At 38.7% G+C, this 18,807-nt stretch overlaps 2 protein-coding genes across 3 annotated transcripts; both read left to right on the forward strand.

The window, feature by feature from the left end:
* Positions 1 to 8,194: 8,194 nt before the first annotated feature.
* Positions 8,195 to 17,597, forward strand: LOC134819156 (serine/arginine repetitive matrix protein 1-like). 2 transcript variants are annotated; one of them, XM_063828939.1, is made up of 8 exons: positions 8,195 to 8,350; positions 8,526 to 8,661; positions 9,095 to 10,281; positions 10,524 to 10,612; positions 11,034 to 12,069; positions 13,700 to 14,421; positions 15,679 to 15,798; positions 16,509 to 17,597. In XM_063828939.1, the coding sequence occupies exons 1-4, from the start codon at positions 8,207 to 8,209 to the stop codon at positions 10,602 to 10,604; spliced, it is 1,548 nt and encodes a 515-aa protein (XP_063685009.1). In that variant the 5' UTR covers positions 8,195 to 8,206; the 3' UTR covers positions 10,605 to 10,612; positions 11,034 to 12,069; positions 13,700 to 14,421; positions 15,679 to 15,798; positions 16,509 to 17,597. The 2 variants fall into 2 exon arrangements, with proteins under 2 accessions (XP_063685009.1, XP_063685008.1); XM_063828938.1 differs by lacking the exon at positions 11,034 to 12,069.
* Positions 16,512 to 17,093, forward strand: LOC134820198 (serine/arginine-rich splicing factor 10-like). The gene has a single exon (XM_063830422.1). The coding sequence runs from the start codon at positions 16,512 to 16,514 to the stop codon at positions 17,091 to 17,093; it is 582 nt and encodes a 193-aa protein (XP_063686492.1).
* Positions 17,598 to 18,807: the final 1,210 nt, after the last annotated feature.

Consider the following 18,807-nt stretch of genomic DNA (forward strand, 5'->3'; position numbering starts at 1 on the left):
TCTATTGTAGTTTTAATACTGTCATATCAAGGACTAGGAATAGCTCAACTCTAATAACTAGATCAAACATCTCGTGACAATTATTACAGTGTTAATACTGTCATAACAAGGACTAGGAATATCTCAACTCTAATACAACTAGATCAAACATCTCGTGACAACTATTGTAGTTTTAATACTGTCATAGCAGTGACTAGGAATAGCTTAACTCTAATAACTAGATCAAACATCTCGTGACAATTATTACAGTTTTAATACTGTCATATCAATATGTTCATTATATGCAAGCCTCTTGATTTATATCAAGGACTAGGAATAGCTCAACTCTAATAACTAGATCAAACATCTCGTGACAACTATTGTAGTTTTAATACTGTCATATCAAGGACTAGGAATAGCTCAACTCTAATAACTAGATCAAACATCTCGTGACAATTATTACAGTTTTAATACTGTAAACTACTAGGTTCCGTACAGACTCAACTCTGCACCCGTGTCAATATGTTCATTATATGCAAGCCTCTTGATTTATAACAAGGACTAGGAATAGCTCAACTCTAATAACTAGATCAAACATCTCGTGACAATTATTACAGTTTTAATACTGTCATAACAAGGACTAGGAATATCTCAACTCTAATATAACTAGATCAAACATCTCGTGACAACTATTGTAGTTTTAATACTGTCATAGCAGTGACTAGGAATAGCTTAACTCTAATAACTAGATCAAACATCTCGTGACAATTATTACAGTGTTAATACTGTCATAACAAGGACTAGGAATATCTCAACTCTAATATAACTAGATCAAACATCTCGTGACAATTATTACAGTTTTAATACTGTCATAACAAGGACTAGGAATAGCTCAACTCTAACAACTAGATCAAACATCTCGTGACAACTATTGTAGTTTTAATACTGTCATAACAAGGACTAGGAATAGCTCAACTCTAACAACTAGATCAAACATCTCGTGACAATTATTACAGTTTTAATACTGTCATAACAAGGACTAGGAATAGCTCAACTCTAACAACTAGATCAAACATCTCGTGACAACTATTGTAGTTTTAATACTGTCATAGCAGTGACTAGGAATAGCTCAACTCTAATAACTAGATCAAACATCTCGTGACAATTATTACAGTTTTAATACTGTCATATCAAGGACTAGGAATAGCTCAACTCTAATAACTAGATCAAACATCTCGTGACAACTATTGTAGTTTTAATACTGTCATAGCAGTGACTAGGAATAGCTCAACTCTAATAACTAGATCAAACATCTCGTGACAATTATTACAGTTTTAATACTGTCATAACAAGGACTAGGAATAGCTCAACTCTAACAACTAGATCAAACATCTCGTGACAACTATTGTAGTTTTAATACTGTCATAACAAGGACTAGGAATAGCTCAACTCTGATAACCAGATCAAAAAGCTCGTGACAATTATTACAGTTTTAATACTGTCATAACAAGGACTAGGAATAGCTCAACTCTAACAACTAGATCAAACATCTCGTGATAATTATTACAGTTTTAATACTGTCATAGCAAGGACTAGGAATAGGGAAACAGGAGAAAAAGCTACAGACCATCAAGGCAGAATTAAAAGAATCATTTACCTAATACTTTTTAACAGTCACAGTGTTTTATAATAAAACTTTGTAAGAATTTTGATCGTTCTTTAAAGTTGTGTTTTGTTAACATCATATTTTGTAATTCTCGACTCAAAAAAAGCATGATTATGTAACAAACGAATCTTTTATCATTAAAAGCAAATCATGCTTTACTGCCGGTTTACTATACGACTGAAGTGCACAATTGTATGGAAAAGTAAATTTATTCTCAATAATACGGGAGGAGGTGTTCTTACAAAATTGTACTAATATCACCCCCGTAGGTATACCGGTACCGGTACACCGTTATAGGTACTGGTTTATTCTCTACTAAATATCGCTCATGTATAATATCGTCTCCCATGCTATTAATGTGCCAAGTTCGAATTCGGTTTCTTGCACTTTACTTATATATAATATTTTGCTTCCTGTAAACTGGTATGTTAGGAAGCAAAAGAGGCTGTTTAATGTAACTTCAGGAAGGCGCGACTGTGAAAATAGTTGAGAAAACTACGCGCATTAATGCTAAAATGTGATGCTTTTGGCGGAGATATAAACTGCGCCATAAAAAATATCATAGTATCGGGTAAATTTTTTCAAAATGCACTTGAATGTCATCAATTTAATTAAGTTATCATAAGTTGAATAGCTGGCGCATTTACAGTGCTACGTTTTCAATTATTCTACGAACACTTGGAATTAAAATCTATTTATATTTATATTGCATTGTTTAATACTTATAATCAAGATTGCTAAGTTCAGTGTGTGGACGAAGTATAGCGATGGAATTACTAACATATTTATGACTGTTTGATATTTCTTCGCTGCAGTCTGCATATCATCCAGAGAAAGCTAATTTTAAAGAAGTAGTCTCGAAATTTTCGGGAATAAACTCAATATTGTGAAACATCATACAAAATATTATATAACGAGTGTTCTCTTTTAATAAATCATTTCATTAGTTTTTTGAACTTCCTCTGTTTTCCTCGGAAAATCAGCACAGGAGATCGTATTAAACTTTGCAATTTTCCTTTTGTATACGTCATCATCTTCCTGTATCGATTTCACGCGACATAATTAAGTTACGAATCTGGGAATTCCGAGCCCTATTGTTATATTAGTGTTTCTATGTGATAGTATATGTGAAATGTTTTGACGATTAAGTCGGGGACACTTCATGATCCCTTTAACAGAACTTTACCCAGTCTGCCACCAAACTGACCTTTTCCTGAAGTTGCATATTTAATTGAAAAGTATGCATTATGCCTGGCTATATAGAAAAGGTCGTAATAATTCATTCCATGCAAATTTGGACTACAGAAAGTTTGTTTAAATTTAATTTACCTTCTTTCACGTTATCAAGCTCACAGAACAAACGAAGTGGTAACTCCACCGAGTGAAGTAAGCACACAGACAGAAAGCAGGGCTTTCCGATCATTTCCTGTATGTGTCTTAAAGCACCCTCCTGTAAAGATTACAAATTAGGTATTGTTTTCGTTATATCATAAAAAAGTGATCCTTAAACCGTTTGATCACAAAGTCGTTTTTTATTACATTAAATTCTTACATTGTATCCCGTAAGCGTGTTGGTACCGTCACTCCCTAGCACCTCTATCTTCTTGTAGTTGATTCGCTTACTCTCCAAGTAATTGATAATTGTTGATGCGATACCTCTTCCTGAAGGTACCAACAAGAATTAATAACCATTATTATATAATAACCATTTAACTTTATATTCAATAACGACATGATTAACTCAAAAAGTATTTTACTACTATACTATCAGAAACTTGTTTTGAGCTTTAAGTTTTATGTTTCAAGTTGAATTAAGTTCAGGCTATGTCGACGATAAGATGTTAAGATGTTAAGATGTTAAGATGTTAAGATGTTAAGATGTTAAGATGTTACGATGTTAAGATGTCATAATTTTAAGATGTTAAGATGTTAAGATATTAAGATGTTAAGATGTTACGATGTTAAGATGTCATAATTTTAAGATGTTAAGATGTTAAGATGGTACGATAAGTTGTTTGACTTGAAACACAATGCACAATAAAAACCTGTCTTGTCATCTATAGTGACGAATCCTAGAGAATGTGCACCAGGATATGCCAATATAGTGTATGTTTCTTCCCTGATCTTTTGGTTCTTTCCGTCGAGCCAAACCAAACTCTCGCTTTCTTTGCCGTCAAAATAGATAGCTATAAAAATTAAAACGTGTAAATCGGGTGATGATCTATATTTTTGTACAATATATCTTTCATTATTTGGATTGCTTCTTACTTCTTACCATTGAATTCGAGCTGTCCCAGACTAGAAATGAACTGTTCCCGGACGTTATTGGCAGCCGTCCTCATCTCAGCCTCTGTCAAGAGCCGATGGGTCCCCGTCAATGGCTGTTTCGTCAGGAGTTGAGGAACAGCTAGGCTGGTTGTAATCTGCTGCTAATCCAGTTATATTCCCGGAGTTCGAAGAGGATGGTGACTGTTCAGGAGATCTCACTCTTGTGGAAAGATTGGTCAACCTGTCCCGCATATTCCTGAAAAGAATGAATTCTAGATTATTTAGTTGGTTTAAATATTATATATTATACATCTTAATCTAGTTCCGGTGAACCTGCATCCACTCTGATTCTAACATAGACTCCCTTCCTATCCGACCGATTTACTTTTACTTATTATTCCTGACATCACTTTAAAGCTTTACTGAGTAAACATTACATCTATCAACGAACTAATCTTGATTCGAGAATCGAGAGAGATATTATTTAAGAATTTTAGATATATCAGAGCATGTGTATAACCTATCAGTCTTATCCGCTCCCAGTATCTTATCTTAATATAACTTACTGTAATGGATCAGGAACATGGGAATCAGGTACATGGTTACCTGGGGACCCCAGGCTATTATGTTCATAAACATTAAATAATAAAGATTTGGCGGAATGACAGGCTGAGCGCGGCCCAGTAAGTACATGGTGATCGTCTGCAGCACGATCTCTACCAAGAAGGAACTCCTTGTCCAAGAAGGAGTCAAAATTTTCAATCGTTTCCCTTTTCCGCATGTTCTTACGCTTTTTCAATTTGTCGTAGAGGCCCTTGATCTTCCTGAATTATAATTACATTAATATTGTCATTTCAAAATAAAATGAAAACGATTTTTCTTACCTTGTTGCCAGAACTAAAAGAAGCACAATGCAGGGAACAAGATGCTGTTGGAATATCAATTATTCATCTTCCACCCGTAGTCCCTATATGCTATGCTACGACAAAAAATTATTGTGACACGGAACCACAATTTTATATAAGCTGCGCATATTGTTACCATTTTACATTCACGAAAATATTTGTTTCGAATCGTCGACGAGCCCAACTCGGCGTGTGTTTTGGTAAATTATGAACCTACAACAAGTTACACCGTAATATTATATGAAAATCGGGCGCTGAAGCAAATATTACTGGGCCGCGCTCAGCCTGTTATTCCGCCGAATCTCTATTTTACGTTTATATAAATACCTCAGTACACATTGTCATACGTTGTATGACCCGCCGCACACGAGTGGGCGGCCCCCTGTATCGTAGAAACTCAAAGACTGTAAGGGTTACGACGTGATAATACAAAGTACACAGTAGTTTTCGGTGATATTTGATAAAGTCCCAGGACTCTTTTTGAATCAATTGTTGTCAAGATATGTAAATTGATTATTAACTATGTTTTTACGTATTTTTATTGATGTGGATTCATCGTCTGTACTAATTCGGAATTCCAAACGTTTCTATCGACTAAAAAGTCTTGACCATTGTTAATGATCTGGCCCGGCGCGCGCTACTTCGTAGCTCGTGCCATCGGGCCAACATTTCGAGAAGAAATCGGCCCGCGCTACTTCGAAGAAATTTAGACGAGTAACATCCGTCATTGCTTGTAGCGCGATGCACTACTGGGTCGCGCGCGCATCAAATAATGCTTCTCGCAACCGTATGCAGATCGGCGAGATGCAAGGATTGACATCGTGAATCAACATCCGTCAAAAAAGTCAAGAAATACATTTTAATTTCATCATGATATATTATTATTATTATAGTACATATTGGCGGTGGAGATGCAAGACATTCTTGGCCTGGTAGCACTCTACACTCTAGCTCGGAACCCAACCCAAGTAACCCAAGTAACCCATATAGTGATTTGTGATTGTTGATATCGAATTAGTTTTCTTTTTTTTAAAGAAAAAAAGGGGGACCCCAACCCATGTAGCTGAGACACCTCACAGCAAATAGACCAAAGTGGCTCTTGCTTGTGATCGGTGCATCAACTACCCGCCGAAGCAGTGGGTTGGGAGTCCCCCCTGGGATCATTTCGTCCGTAAAATTGTATACAATATAAAATAGTACAGTAAAATATCTACAAAATTTACATAAACAAATCTAGGAGATGAGGTTGAAGGATACGTCTTGCAGTTCAAGATGCTGGGCTGTTGGCCTTCCTCTGATTCAAGTGTTGCAATTGGCAAAGCTCAATACAGAGATAGCGGAAATTGTCCACTGCTACCAATATTACATATGAAATATCAACAATCAGATATATACACATCTACTCCATCATAGGGGCAGGGATGAGGTTATAAGAGACTTCTGATAGTGGTGTCTCATATTTGCTGTCCATTTTTTTCCTCTGTACCCTCGTAGAGCTATGAGTGTGGTTCTTAACATAGCGAATCTTATTCTTGTCCTTACATGTCTTACCACATCGCAATACATCTCTTTTCTTCCTCTGATTCCCCTCAGTGCAATGAGTGTACTTCTTAACAGATCGAATCTGAATCGTGTTCTGATATGATTTTGGACTTGGCTCTTGGCTTCTTTTTTGTGGTCAGCTATCATCTCAGAGACACGATCTACAAACACTGTGCAGAGTGATCCCATACCTCCGGAGGTTGTGAAGACTAGAGGGATAAAGGATCCCTTCTCCGACTGAAGTACTCTCTCTTCATACAAATCTTTCTTTTCTTTCTCATGATCTCTATAGATCTTATCTAGTGGCTTAAATGTATTTGTGTCACAGTTAGGATGTGTGACCCTGATGTCATAGAATGTTCTTTCAAAAGGTGCATACAATCCGACAGCTGCTACATCAAGACGGGCTTCATCCTGGGTGTTGGTCTTCCTTGAGAATGAGCTTGGTTGGACTGGTATGAGTGCTGGTTCTATCCTTACGTCTTTACACTTTGCTTCTCGGAGGAAGAAAGCAGCAGTGTCTCTTATGGCATTGTGGCACATAGAAACGTATCCACCTAGTTTACAGTCAAGGGCGTTATAGATACTGTTTACATTTCCGCATGCATATTTAAGGAATACAAACTCCTACCTGTTCAGAACATAGTTGAGGTCCTACAGTGGTAGTGTTGAGAGCCATGTTGAGGCTCCCTTCTCTCTTGCTTGGTCTAGGTGGTTCTTAAGAGGATGATCTGACTCATTATAGAGCACCTTGAACCTTTGGGAGAGAACCTCCTCTTTCTGTTTCCTCAGTTCTTTTTTCTTTTCTTTTATCTTGCCCAGGTCCAGCTTGGTAATATCCTGGTCTTGTTGGTTTTCATTCATCCTCTACGATATAATAACACTGTTAGATATTTAAAATTTGACAGAATTAGGGGAACAAAACTATTGAAAGGGCCAGGGGATATAGTTATTTCGAAACATACAATCATGCTAGTTAATTCTTTAAATTTTTCGAATTATACGCTCATTGCTGAATGTGCCGCCATTTTGATGTATATAATCGGCTTTTCTTTAAATCCTGAAAGTTGATCAGTAACCCCAATATAACTCGTGGAGGCGCAGCCTTTTTTCTTACAAAAGCAGTCCAGGACAACAGTCACCTTCAACTGAAACAAGAACTGAATGGAGCTGACTCGTATTCTAATCTAGAAGAAATTCCGATTCCAACAAAAAGCAGCACGCGAAAAGTATTTATCAGAAGAGTTGAATTTCTTTGGAGACAAAATGAATCTCTCCATAATTTAGCCAACTAGTTAAACGGCCCCATATGATCTCATTTAAATCAAGAGGGAGGATCCTGGGCCCCGAAGTCCACCACCTTTCTGTACTTTCGGAGGTACCAATGTGGCAGGAGACCAGTGCTCGTGCTGCTACTGAGCTAAAGCAGTAGAGGGATGGCGGCTTGTCTGGGATCTAACCCATCCTGAAGCAGACCAACACTATGTCCCAACGCACTGGTGTTGGAATGTCTACCCCCAGTGCCTGCCCTGGTCAATAAGGCAATCAAGTGAAACCTTTAGCAGAAAAGATGCTATTTTCCCATAATAATTTCTGTGGGTATTATTAATAAGTTACTGCGCTAACAGCAGGAGTCAGTATTGAAACAACCTTGCTCATTTTCTGCTAGAAAATGTATAGCAGCTGGCAGCATTCATAGCCTTTAACCATTTACGTGATTAAACACATATATTTCGATTTAATAGAATGTTGAGTTGTTATAGCACATATGAGACATACAAGAGATTTTCATTATCATATTTGCCACCTACGTAATATCATATTTCACAATAATTTATTCATAAGGATGCCAAAAAAGTCGGCGCTTCCTAATGCATCAGTTTTTGTCAAGAACTTACCCTATGATGCCAAAGAAGTTGATCTGAAAGACGTATTTGGAAAATTTGGCAGATTACGAGATGTTTATATCCCTCTCGACTTTCACACAAAGGTTGGCAGAAACTTGTTTTAACTTTTCTTCTCAAATTTGAATTCTTTAATGATATTTTCATCACGAGAGCCTTTAATGTTTGTTTTAAATGTAACGCATACTCCCTCCAACAATCAAGATTCATATATATCTTAAATTATATTGAATGCGATCAAGTACAATATTATATTTTCAGGAACCACGAGGTTTTGGATACATTCAATTTGAAAACGAGCAAGATGCTGAAGCAGCTGTTCAGGAACTACACGGTTTTAAAATGAAAGGTCGAGAACTTGATGTACGCTTTGCAGAAGGGGATCGCAAAAAACCAGGTAATTTTTCATACTGATTTATCAGGCATGTGGCAACTCCACATCATTGCAGATCCAGTCTGTTTAAAGTTGCTTTAATAAAAGGTTGTTTTTATTTATTTCAGTGTCCAACAAGTAACAACCAACTTATATGATATTTTCACAATAAAATATGCAATCAGGTATATCGCTTAATACACAAACCCTTCAATTAACCAACAGAAATTAGTGATACAATTAAGATAATATCCTCCAAAATTATGATTTTATCTTAATATATGAACTTTTTATATATATATAAAAAGTATATATATAATATGTACATTTTATTGGCCATTCCTCTAATCTGTACTGATTGGTAAAACGCTTTCCATAGTTCCATGTCAAGAAATATGGTTCACCTCCCCAAAATTATCCATGTCTTTGTCCTGTGAATTTTGACAAATATTTTCAGGTCAAATGGTGAGGAAGGAAACCACCTCACGGAGAAACAGTTCTTCTGATCGGAGAAGATCAGAGTCCCCACGACGGAGAAGGAGTTCCCCTCAGCCTCATAGATCAATGAATAGGCGCAACTCCCCTCCTTCTTATCGCAACTCCCACCGGGATCATTCACCATTGTTACGGCAAGGAAATCGTTCACCATTAAGACAGAGATCCCCTATCATTCGTCAGCGATCACCTCCTCAGCAAAGATCCCCTACCAGAGGAGGATCTCCTGTAAGAAACAGATTGACAGTAGGACTTGACCCAGCTCGCTCTCCTCCTTCCAGGAGAAGAATACCTGTACGAAGGAGCTCCCCAGGCCCAGTTAGAAACAGATCCCCACCGGGTAAAGAACACATTGTGAGGAGGCAGAGGTCGCCAGCTCCACACAATCGTCCACAGAGAAGGGTCAGGTCTCCTGCTCCTCTTATTGAATCTCCCCCTCAACATTCTGACCATGCTTTGAGGCGTTCCCCTGGAAACAGATCCCCTATTCATCGCACTTCCCGTAGATCACCCTCTCCTGGTCTCAGACCCAACGTGAACAGAAGTAAACACAGCATAAGAGAAGAGTTGATCATATTATCTAGTAGGAGATCTACCAGCCCTCCCAGAGTCCGTCACCATACCAGCCCTTTAACAAACCACAGGATAACTGTTTCTAATGACAACAAGGATGATAGGACGATAGGGTCCTCACGACAGGGTGGCAGAGTGCGGGCTAGAGATGATCGAATGAATGAAAGGCGAGATGAAAAAAATGTAGATGATGGTCGACAGTCTAGATATGATGGACTCAGGCGAACACAAGGATCTTTTGATCAGAGTCCTCCAAGGAAAAGGCCAATCAGGCGCAGCCCCATGCAAGCAAATCACAGTACTGCACCACCCAATAGATCACGTTTCTCTCCAGATATCCCAAAAGGGAGAGTAAGTTCTCGACCTAGAGGTAGGTCTCCGAAAGGAGGAAGGGATGTTGTGCGTGGGAGGTCACCTCAAGCAAGAGTTTTGCTCGAAACTCCTGAAATACCAGTTCATCATGAGAGAACACATTCACCTCGATCACACAAAATGTCTGACCGGAGACGTGAGGACCACACCAACCGCAGTCGTAGAAGGCAGAGTGATTCTAGACGAAACAATGAAGAGGATTTTGTAAGTAGTATTCGGATTCTCCGACTTGATACATAGTTAACAGTTTGACAAACATAGCTATCAAATTTTTAATCAGAGATCGTTTGAGAACAGCCTGCACTATCATTTTTGTGGAGGGACTATACCTGCACCCAAAGATGGAAAGGGTTAAAGTGAAAGTGAAAGAGAAATATGCAACAGGTGAAAATGGAGCTGTATGAGTCAGTGCAGTTACTGCTTGTTAAATTCTGCTTTTTACCCAGGAGTTTGTTGATGAGGAAGAGTATTACGAAGAGTTGGATGCAATGGATGATATGGACAATCTGGACATAGACTTCAACTAAAGCTAGAGGTATGTCAACTATGTATATAACCTCTGTAGATTCATCGTACTAATTATAAACTTACACATGATTTTTTTCCAAATCTTCAAATTTACCTGATGTGTTGAATTTTTGTTACATTATAACGTGATGACTTATCAAAAGGGAATCGTTCATTTAATACAGTATGATGACTGGGAACTTTAATCTGTTTCATCTAGGAGATTATTTTAGGTAGTCTGAATATAATTTCTACGACATGGCGTTCAGAATTATTAAGTGTTTGCATTCATAATGAAACCTGATTCAACGTCAATTTTTAACATATAATATAGTAAAATCGTTGAATCATTATTTTGTTACGATTTCGATCTGCTCATCAGTTCATCTAAAAAATTACTTAGACTTAAAGGATATGTAATTGTAAGCTTTGACGCAACTATTCTTCAGATTAAGTTGCATCAGCTATTGGTAGATTTGCAGATTCTCCGGAATTCTTCAGTCAAAGGTCACTCTAAAAGAACTGCTCTTCGGTTAAAGCTTCATGTACACAATATGTTGTTCCAAGCCTCAATCCCCCTCAAGGTAGTGAAAGGCCCACAGCAAAGCTTCAATTTGCTTCAAGGTAGTTATGGGCGGACATGCCATGGTTTCACTTGCTCCAATGATATGAAAGGCCGACATCAAAGTTTCTTCTGCTTCAAAGTCTTCAAACGTTTACAAAGGTTCAATTTATGCCAAAGTAGTCAAATACAATGCCAAAGGTCCATTTTTTCCCCAAAGTAGTCAAATTTAATATCAAAGCTCTATTCTGCTCCAAAGTGTTCATATGAAACAGTCGAGGTTTCATTTTGCTCCAGCAACCTTAGATTATGAGCTAGAGAATTAAATGATATTTCCAACCTTTTGCGGCTTATCAATTTATTTGATGGAAAAGTGTTCCACTGTGATATTGCTGTTATTTGACACATCCATGAAGACGTCAAAGTTTGGGAAGTGAATCAGCTGTCTCCACTTCCAAAAGGTTTCTTGTCCAATATCTGACCTCCCCCGATGATGACTAGAGTTGGTAAATTTATAGTTCCTAATATTATTCAGCACCTAGTCCTGTATAAAATTACTGAACGATGGAGAAAATTGAAGAAATTATATACCAAGATTCGTATCTTTAAAAGATGATGTCATATTGCCATACGATCAAAGAAATAAAGGTAACGTAAACCGACATGAACAAAGAAATAAGTTTAACTTAAGCCGGTATGGAGTTTTTTAAACACCGCCATAACAACACTACAGTTACCATGACAACACTACTGTTACCATGACAATGATAAAGAATTTAAGGACAAAACCGCTTACGCGCTACGTAAACCTTAAAGATCTGTTGAGATCTATTCTCGGATTTAAAGTAGTTAAAGAAAGTAAAAGGCTTTTAAAAGGTTTCAAAGATCGATCTGTTATCATAACAGCCCTCTGCAATAGTCGAGTAAGTATTCTATTAGATTTATAACATAAATTGTGAGTATTGTACTACATATATCATATCATTATGTCATAATATAGGTACCGCGACAATTGACCCCCCGACAATTGACCCCCCGACAATTGACCCCCTATGTAATTACACTGGGGTCAATTGTCGCGAAATCTAGGGTTTAGTACGACAATTGACCCCCCGACAATTGACCCCCCGACAATTAACCCCCCGACAATTGACCCCCCGACAATTGACCCCCTATGTAATTACACTGGGGTCAATTGTCGCGAAATCTAGGGCTTAGTACGACAATTGACCCCCCGACAATTGACCCCCCGACAATTGACCCCCCGACAATTGACCCCCGACAATTGTAATTAAACTGGGGTAAATTAATCGGGTTAGGGTTAGGGTTAGGGTTAGGGTTAGGGTTAGGGTTAGGGTTAGGGTTAGGGTTAGGGTTAGGGTTAGGGTTAGGGTTAAAGGGTTAGGGTTAGGGTTAGGGTTAGGGTTAGGGTTAGGGTTGGGGTTAGGGTTAGGGTTGGGGTTAGGGTCAGGGACAGCTGTTCCTGGGTCAGGGTCAGGGTCAGGGTCAGGGTCAGGGTCAGGGTCAGGGTCAGGGTCAGGGTCAGGGTCAGGGTCAGGGTCAGGGTCAGGGTCAGGGTCAGGGTCAGGGTTAATTGTATTAAATTATATTTTCGGGGGTCAATTGTCGGGGGGTCAATTGTCGGGGGGTCAATTGTCGGGGGTCAATTGTCGGGGGTCAATTGTCGGGGGGTTAATTGTCGGGGGGTCAATTGTCGGGGGGTCAATTGTCGGGGGGTCAATTGTCGGGGGGTCAATTGTCGGGGGCCGGGGGTCAATTGTCGCCCACCCATAATATATTATCATTCTACATGTACACTACATAGCTCATCCTTATCAACACACTGTCAAGGGTATAACATTTGTGCCAGTCATGCATTTGTAGAATTGTACATCGACTGCAAATCCGGTGTTGGAAGTGCATGCTAATGTTCTCAAATAATGCGCCAGCCATTTTTTAAGAGTGTGTGTTCCTGGAGCTGAGTCTTGTGAATTGTGATGACTGATTTGAATGTTTACATGTTGGACTATCCGAGTATATGACTGATCATTGACACACTCACAGACTGTAACCATCCATTCAAATTGTGAGCCCACGCCGCACCGTTTACACCGCTTCAAATAATCCTATCGTAGTATCATCTCTCACTCATCCTGTCTTCTCTTTTGTTCCCTTCTCTCTCAGCAGTCTTGGGGAAGAGGCACACCGATTGTCGTCCTTTTTGCCCAAACGCGAACAGAGCCCTATATTTTTAGGTTGGAACTAAAACTAGAGTTTAATGAAAATTTCAAAAAAAGAAATGGACATTTTATCTAACCATTGAGTTTAAAGACCACCATGTACGACCACGTGCTCCAAATTTTCCGTAAACACGGCCATTATGAACCCCCGCCCCCCCCCCCCCCCCACAACTTCAAATGACCACCAAGTTTCTAGATTTGATGGCCCGACCACTCACAATTCACATGCTTACTAACATGATTACACATAAAACTAGTCTTGTGGGGTGTTTATTTGCTTATTTTATCATTAGTTTTATATGATTCTATTCAGGTAATAAGATTCACGACGCCCTGGACTGTCAAGAGAACGCCAAGTCAAACAGTTTTATTCACGAAACAGCAGTTATACAGGAGATTAATATTACTCTGAGAGGAAAATGTTCGTTGCCCATATATGGGCATCATGAGAATCTCATGATGAGATACTAAACTGCTATACTGAAACAATTCAACCATGTCTTCATTTTATCTTTAATGACACAAAGATGATGTGTCCTAATGGGATATTTTTGTATCGACAATATTTTAAATGTAATCTGTTATGATATGTTAGTATTAAGAGGGAAGCATGCTAAAAGCCTTATTTGCATAGTAGGGTATTGTGTAGTATTAAAATGAAACTAGTTTCTAGAGTATGTTACTTAGTAAATAGTCTCCTAGCCTACTAGTCTACATAATTTAATAGGAATGATTTTTTAATTTTCTAGTTGGATTTTGTTACCCTAGCTCCGTAGTATGTCTCTGTGATAATGTTCTCTAACCTGCAATACTTTGTTCTTACGGCACTGTAAAACTCACTATAATTTCTTTTTAAACTACTTTAATTAATGGGATAAAGTAACACTCAACAGGTTGAATGAATTGTGAATTGTTTCTTTTGCGTATCACTGCTTTTCAGAGTTGCACTCAAATTTTATGATGTTCAGAGCGAGCAATAAAATAGAAAGTAAAGATAAAGTGGCAGGAATAAAGAATCTGTAAAGATTATATTTGGTGAGTGAGTATTACAAATTTCAAAGTTACGTAAGAAGTTATCAAAATAAATCAAATGGCAAAGGAGTAAGGCTTTTCCCACAGTGGTATGACACCTCTTACTGGGGTATGACACCTGTACCTCTTACTGCTTACAGGGGTATGACTCCTCTTACTAGAGTATGACCCCTCTTACTGGGGTATGACACCTCTTACTGGGGTATGACCCCTCTTACAGGGGTATGACACCTCTTACTGGGGTATGACACCTCTTACTAGGGTATGACCCCTCTTACTGGGGTATGACACCTCTTACTGGGGTATGACCCCTCTTACAGGGGTATGACCCCTCTTACAGGGGTATGACCCCTCTTACTAGGGTATGGCCCCTCTTACTAGGGTATGACACCTCTTACTGGGGTATGACCCCTCTTACTAGGGTATGACCCCTCTTAATAGTACTGGGGTATGACCCCTCTTACTGGGGTATGACCCCTCTTACTGGGGTATGACACCTCTTACTGGGGTATGACACCTCTTACTGGGGTATGACACCTCTTACTAGGGTATGGCCCCTCTTACTGGGGTATGACCCCTCTTACTGGGGTATGACCCCTCTTACTGGGGTATGACCCCTCTTACTAGGGTATGACCCCTCTTACTGGGGTATGACACCTCTTACTGGGGTATGACCCCTCTTACAGGGGTATGACACCTCTTACTGGGGTATGACCCCTCTTACTAGGGTATGGCCCCTCTTACTGGGGTATGACCCCTCTTACTGGGGTATGACACCTCTTACTGGGGTATGACTCCTCTTACTAGGGTATGGCCCCTCTTACTAGGGTATGACACCTCTTACTGGGGTATGACCCCTCTTACTGGGGTATGACACCTCTTACTGGGGTATGACACCTCTTACTGGGGTATGACACCTCTTACTGGGGTATGACTCCTCTTACTAGGGTATGGCCCCTCTTACTGGGGTATGACCCCTCTTACTGGGGTATGACCCCTCTTACTAGGGTATGACCCCTCTTACTGGGGCAGGACCCCTCCTCCAGACCCCTCTTTCACCAGAATTTGTCCCCTTTAACTAAATTAAACTTAGTATCTTTTTCCTGTCCCAGCTCACCCCTGTGACCGTATACTTTTTCGTGAACCAAAAAATTCAAGTGATCTGAAAAAAATTGAAATTGTGATGTTCAACATAATTGTAAACCATTAAGGAATACAGTGTAATAACGCTTCTGAATTATCTCACATTCAATCAACCAGGACAGAGATTCTAGAGTTCTAAAGGCTAAAGATTATATAAAGGCTAAAGCTAAAGATTTTATTAAAGTTCAAGATTCCCTAACGAATAACAAAGATTAAAGATCCATACAAGTGCAATTTGTAAGAAGTTATTTAACTCACCCTTATCTTGGCATTACGGTGTCATTTTCATACACATCCATCTCATATTAGTAAGTGTAAACGAGATATCATCATGATGACATGACAGTTTATTTTACTCGTCATTACCATTGGGTAGTAGTTTCAGCACTATCCAAGGAGCCCGACCAGTCAAGTGGAATAGGGATATTAATGAGGTCTGATCGTCATCTTCGTCCCATTACCTTAGTATTGCTGTTCCACTACTACAGAATAGGGATATTGTTGGAAATAGGTTTAACGTGGAATTCCGCTGGTCGGGCGTGTTGGATACTGCCGTAATTTCGACCTAGACCTCGGGGTTCACAGCTGATCCACGCTATAATATTAACCACTGTTGAGGCTATACTGTATGGCTTGCCACCCCAATTCAACTAGCATTAAGGGTAACATCATACTGGAGGTGTTCAGATTGTTGTAGTAACTAGATAAGTTTAGTTGCTAAGCTAATAAGTCATATGATCAGTGCCATGAAAGTGTATGACTGTGTTTGACAGTGGATTTTGACAGGCTATGTCACATGACATGTGTACACAACATTCACTCAACATTACTTCATTCTTACCTCTCTCTCTCTGCTTGATTCGTTACTTACTTCATTTTATGATACACGGGATTATGGTTTATTGTTTACGGTGTTTGTAAATATTTTTAACTTCTCTTTTGATCAGGTCATGTCACATCGCCGCAGTGGTAGAGGCAGAGGGACCACCTCTTTGTTTATACGTAATGTGTCATACGACACCAAGCCTGAGGATCTGCGCAAGTTGTTTACTCGGTATGGCTACGTGAGAGACGTGTACATCCCACTTGACTACTACACGAGAGAGCCACGTGGTTTCGCGTATGTTGAGTTTGAGGACGCACGTGACGCATCAGATTCCATGGAGGAGCTGGACGGATACAGGTTCATGGACAGGGAGTTGGAGATTGTTTTTGCAGAGGGCGACAGAAAGAATCCTAACCTGATGAGACGCAAGGAGACCGCGGCTACACGTTACGGTTACGGCCGGAGGGGCAGCCGCAGTCGCAGCAGGAGCCCCAGAAGGAGACGCCGCAGCAGATCCCCCCGCAGATCCCGTCAGTCCAGGTCCAGATCACACACACCTGGCTCTAAAACACCCTCTCGTTCCAGATCCAGGTCCAGGAGTCAGCCCCGCCGCTCCTCCAACAGAAGGAAATCTCCCACTCCCAAATCAGCTTCCCGCTCTCCTGTTTCCGCTGCCTCTGGAAGATCTAGGTCCAAATCACCATAATATCAAACCATGCAGACTGAAAACCGAGCAAGCCTTGTACCTTGTTACATTTTAAATCTCTGTATAACATCTACACAATATCCACTGATGATAAACTCTCTTAAAATTAAGAGAGTGCTTAAGACTAAATTTTACTCAGGATATATTCAATAATATTTTTTGGGGGCAGCAGTTATCAGGTATGATCTGGTATCATTTGGTATACACTGATTTGTTATTTTAGGGTTTACTTCCAAACTTAAGTAATAAAATGGGGTATTGCAGCCAGGAGTAAACATTATAATTATGGAAATCTCCAGTATTTAAAGATAATTTAATTGTTCTTTCAGTTCGTAGTTTCTTGGTTTAACCTTGGAAATCGGTTATTTTAATGAAATGTTCCTTAAACGATATCCAAAAAATAAAAGTATGTCAATTAAAATCTGCGATTAGAGACAATGAAACGGTGACTTATATATTATGAGTATTATATGTCCTTATACTATCAGTTCTCAAGTTGTTAAACTTTGTTGTTTTTTTTACTGTCCTATCAAAGTATCGTTCACATTATATCACGTAAATCAGCTTTGGGGGAGGGGGTTTGTAGAAGCTAATGTAAGTGTCATTTCTACCTATTTCTACATATTTCTACCTATTTCTACATATTTCTACCTATTTCTACCTATTTCTACCTACGGCTTAATGTGTAAAGAGGCAGTCTAAATGGGCAAAAACTGGCGTACGTAAAATTATGTTAACGATTCTTTTAAACGGGCAACCAGTTTCGCCAACAAAGAAAAAGCGACTAAGTGATATTTGTTAGTAACTCTAGTCTCTAGACGGTTTGAGAAGTGAGATCCTCATTCAATAGTGGATATGATTCACGAGTATGATCTGACCTCCGCGAATACATTTTTTAACCTCTGTTTCATTGGAATTTGAAAAATGTACGTTTAATTCTCGAACCGAGACCTATATTGCAGCACAAATTGACATTTTAAATGAGTTAGAGCGTATATAAATCAATCAGCGTATAAATCACTAAAATTTCTTTAAACATTTATAAATCGCTTAAACTGCCAGCTAGCATAGAATACATTTTTTTTTAATTTAGCAGTGAAAAACTGAAACAAGAAAACTGTCGATAAAATTTGACTTTACAATTAATACAAATATAAGGCATATCAGAATTAATTGTATTGTATTATCAGTGCGTAGATGTATTGTATCTGTATCTAGTAATGCATTGTATCTGTATCTAGTAATGTATTGTATCTGTATCTAGTAATGTATTGTATCTGTATCTAGTAATGTATTGTATCTGTATCTAGTAATTTATTGTATCTGTATCTAGTAATGTATTGTATCTGTATCTAGTAATGTATTGTATCTGTATCTAGTAATGTATTGTATCTGTATCTAGTAATATGTTTTGTCGTGCATGCCACTGTTCTTCACAAGTAGTCTTTAGTAGGACTGTGGTTGCTATAGTAGCCAATAAAGTAGCGCATGTTACCTTTATCATTGCGTCTTTCTAATGTTGTGAATTCCTATTTGTTTAGATTTTAAAACTCTAAAACGCTGGCTTTATAATTATGTAATGTTTTTAAAAGTGATATTGAAGTTGTCTTTTAGCTTTCTTTGAATCACAAAGTCCAAATTGTTAGTTTTAAAGCCTCACAGACCTCAGTGGAGATTGGTACTGTTAAATTTTAAACATTCCAAGATAAAGAAC

The sequence above is a fragment of the Bolinopsis microptera genome, chromosome 8, assembly GCF_026151205.1.
Source record: "Bolinopsis microptera isolate Bmic1 chromosome 8, MBARI_Bmic_1.0, whole genome shotgun sequence".
Taxonomy (NCBI): Eukaryota; Metazoa; Ctenophora; class Tentaculata; order Lobata; family Bolinopsidae; genus Bolinopsis; species Bolinopsis microptera.

Excerpts from the sequence above, each read along its gene's own strand:
- LOC134819156 (XM_063828939.1), top strand. The coding sequence starts at position 8,207 with ATGCCAAAAAAGTCGGCGCTTCCTAATGCATCAGTTTTTGTCAAGAAC. Across the intron at positions 8,351-8,525 it reads CTCTCGACTTTCACACAAAG|GAACCACGAGGTTTTGGATA; the intron begins GTTGGCAGAAAC and ends TTATATTTTCAG. Across the intron at positions 8,662-9,094 it reads AGGGGATCGCAAAAAACCAG|GTCAAATGGTGAGGAAGGAA; the intron begins GTAATTTTTCAT and ends AAATATTTTCAG.
- LOC134820198 (XM_063830422.1), top strand. The coding sequence starts at position 16,512 with ATGTCACATCGCCGCAGTGGTAGAGGCAGAGGGACCACCTCTTTGTTT.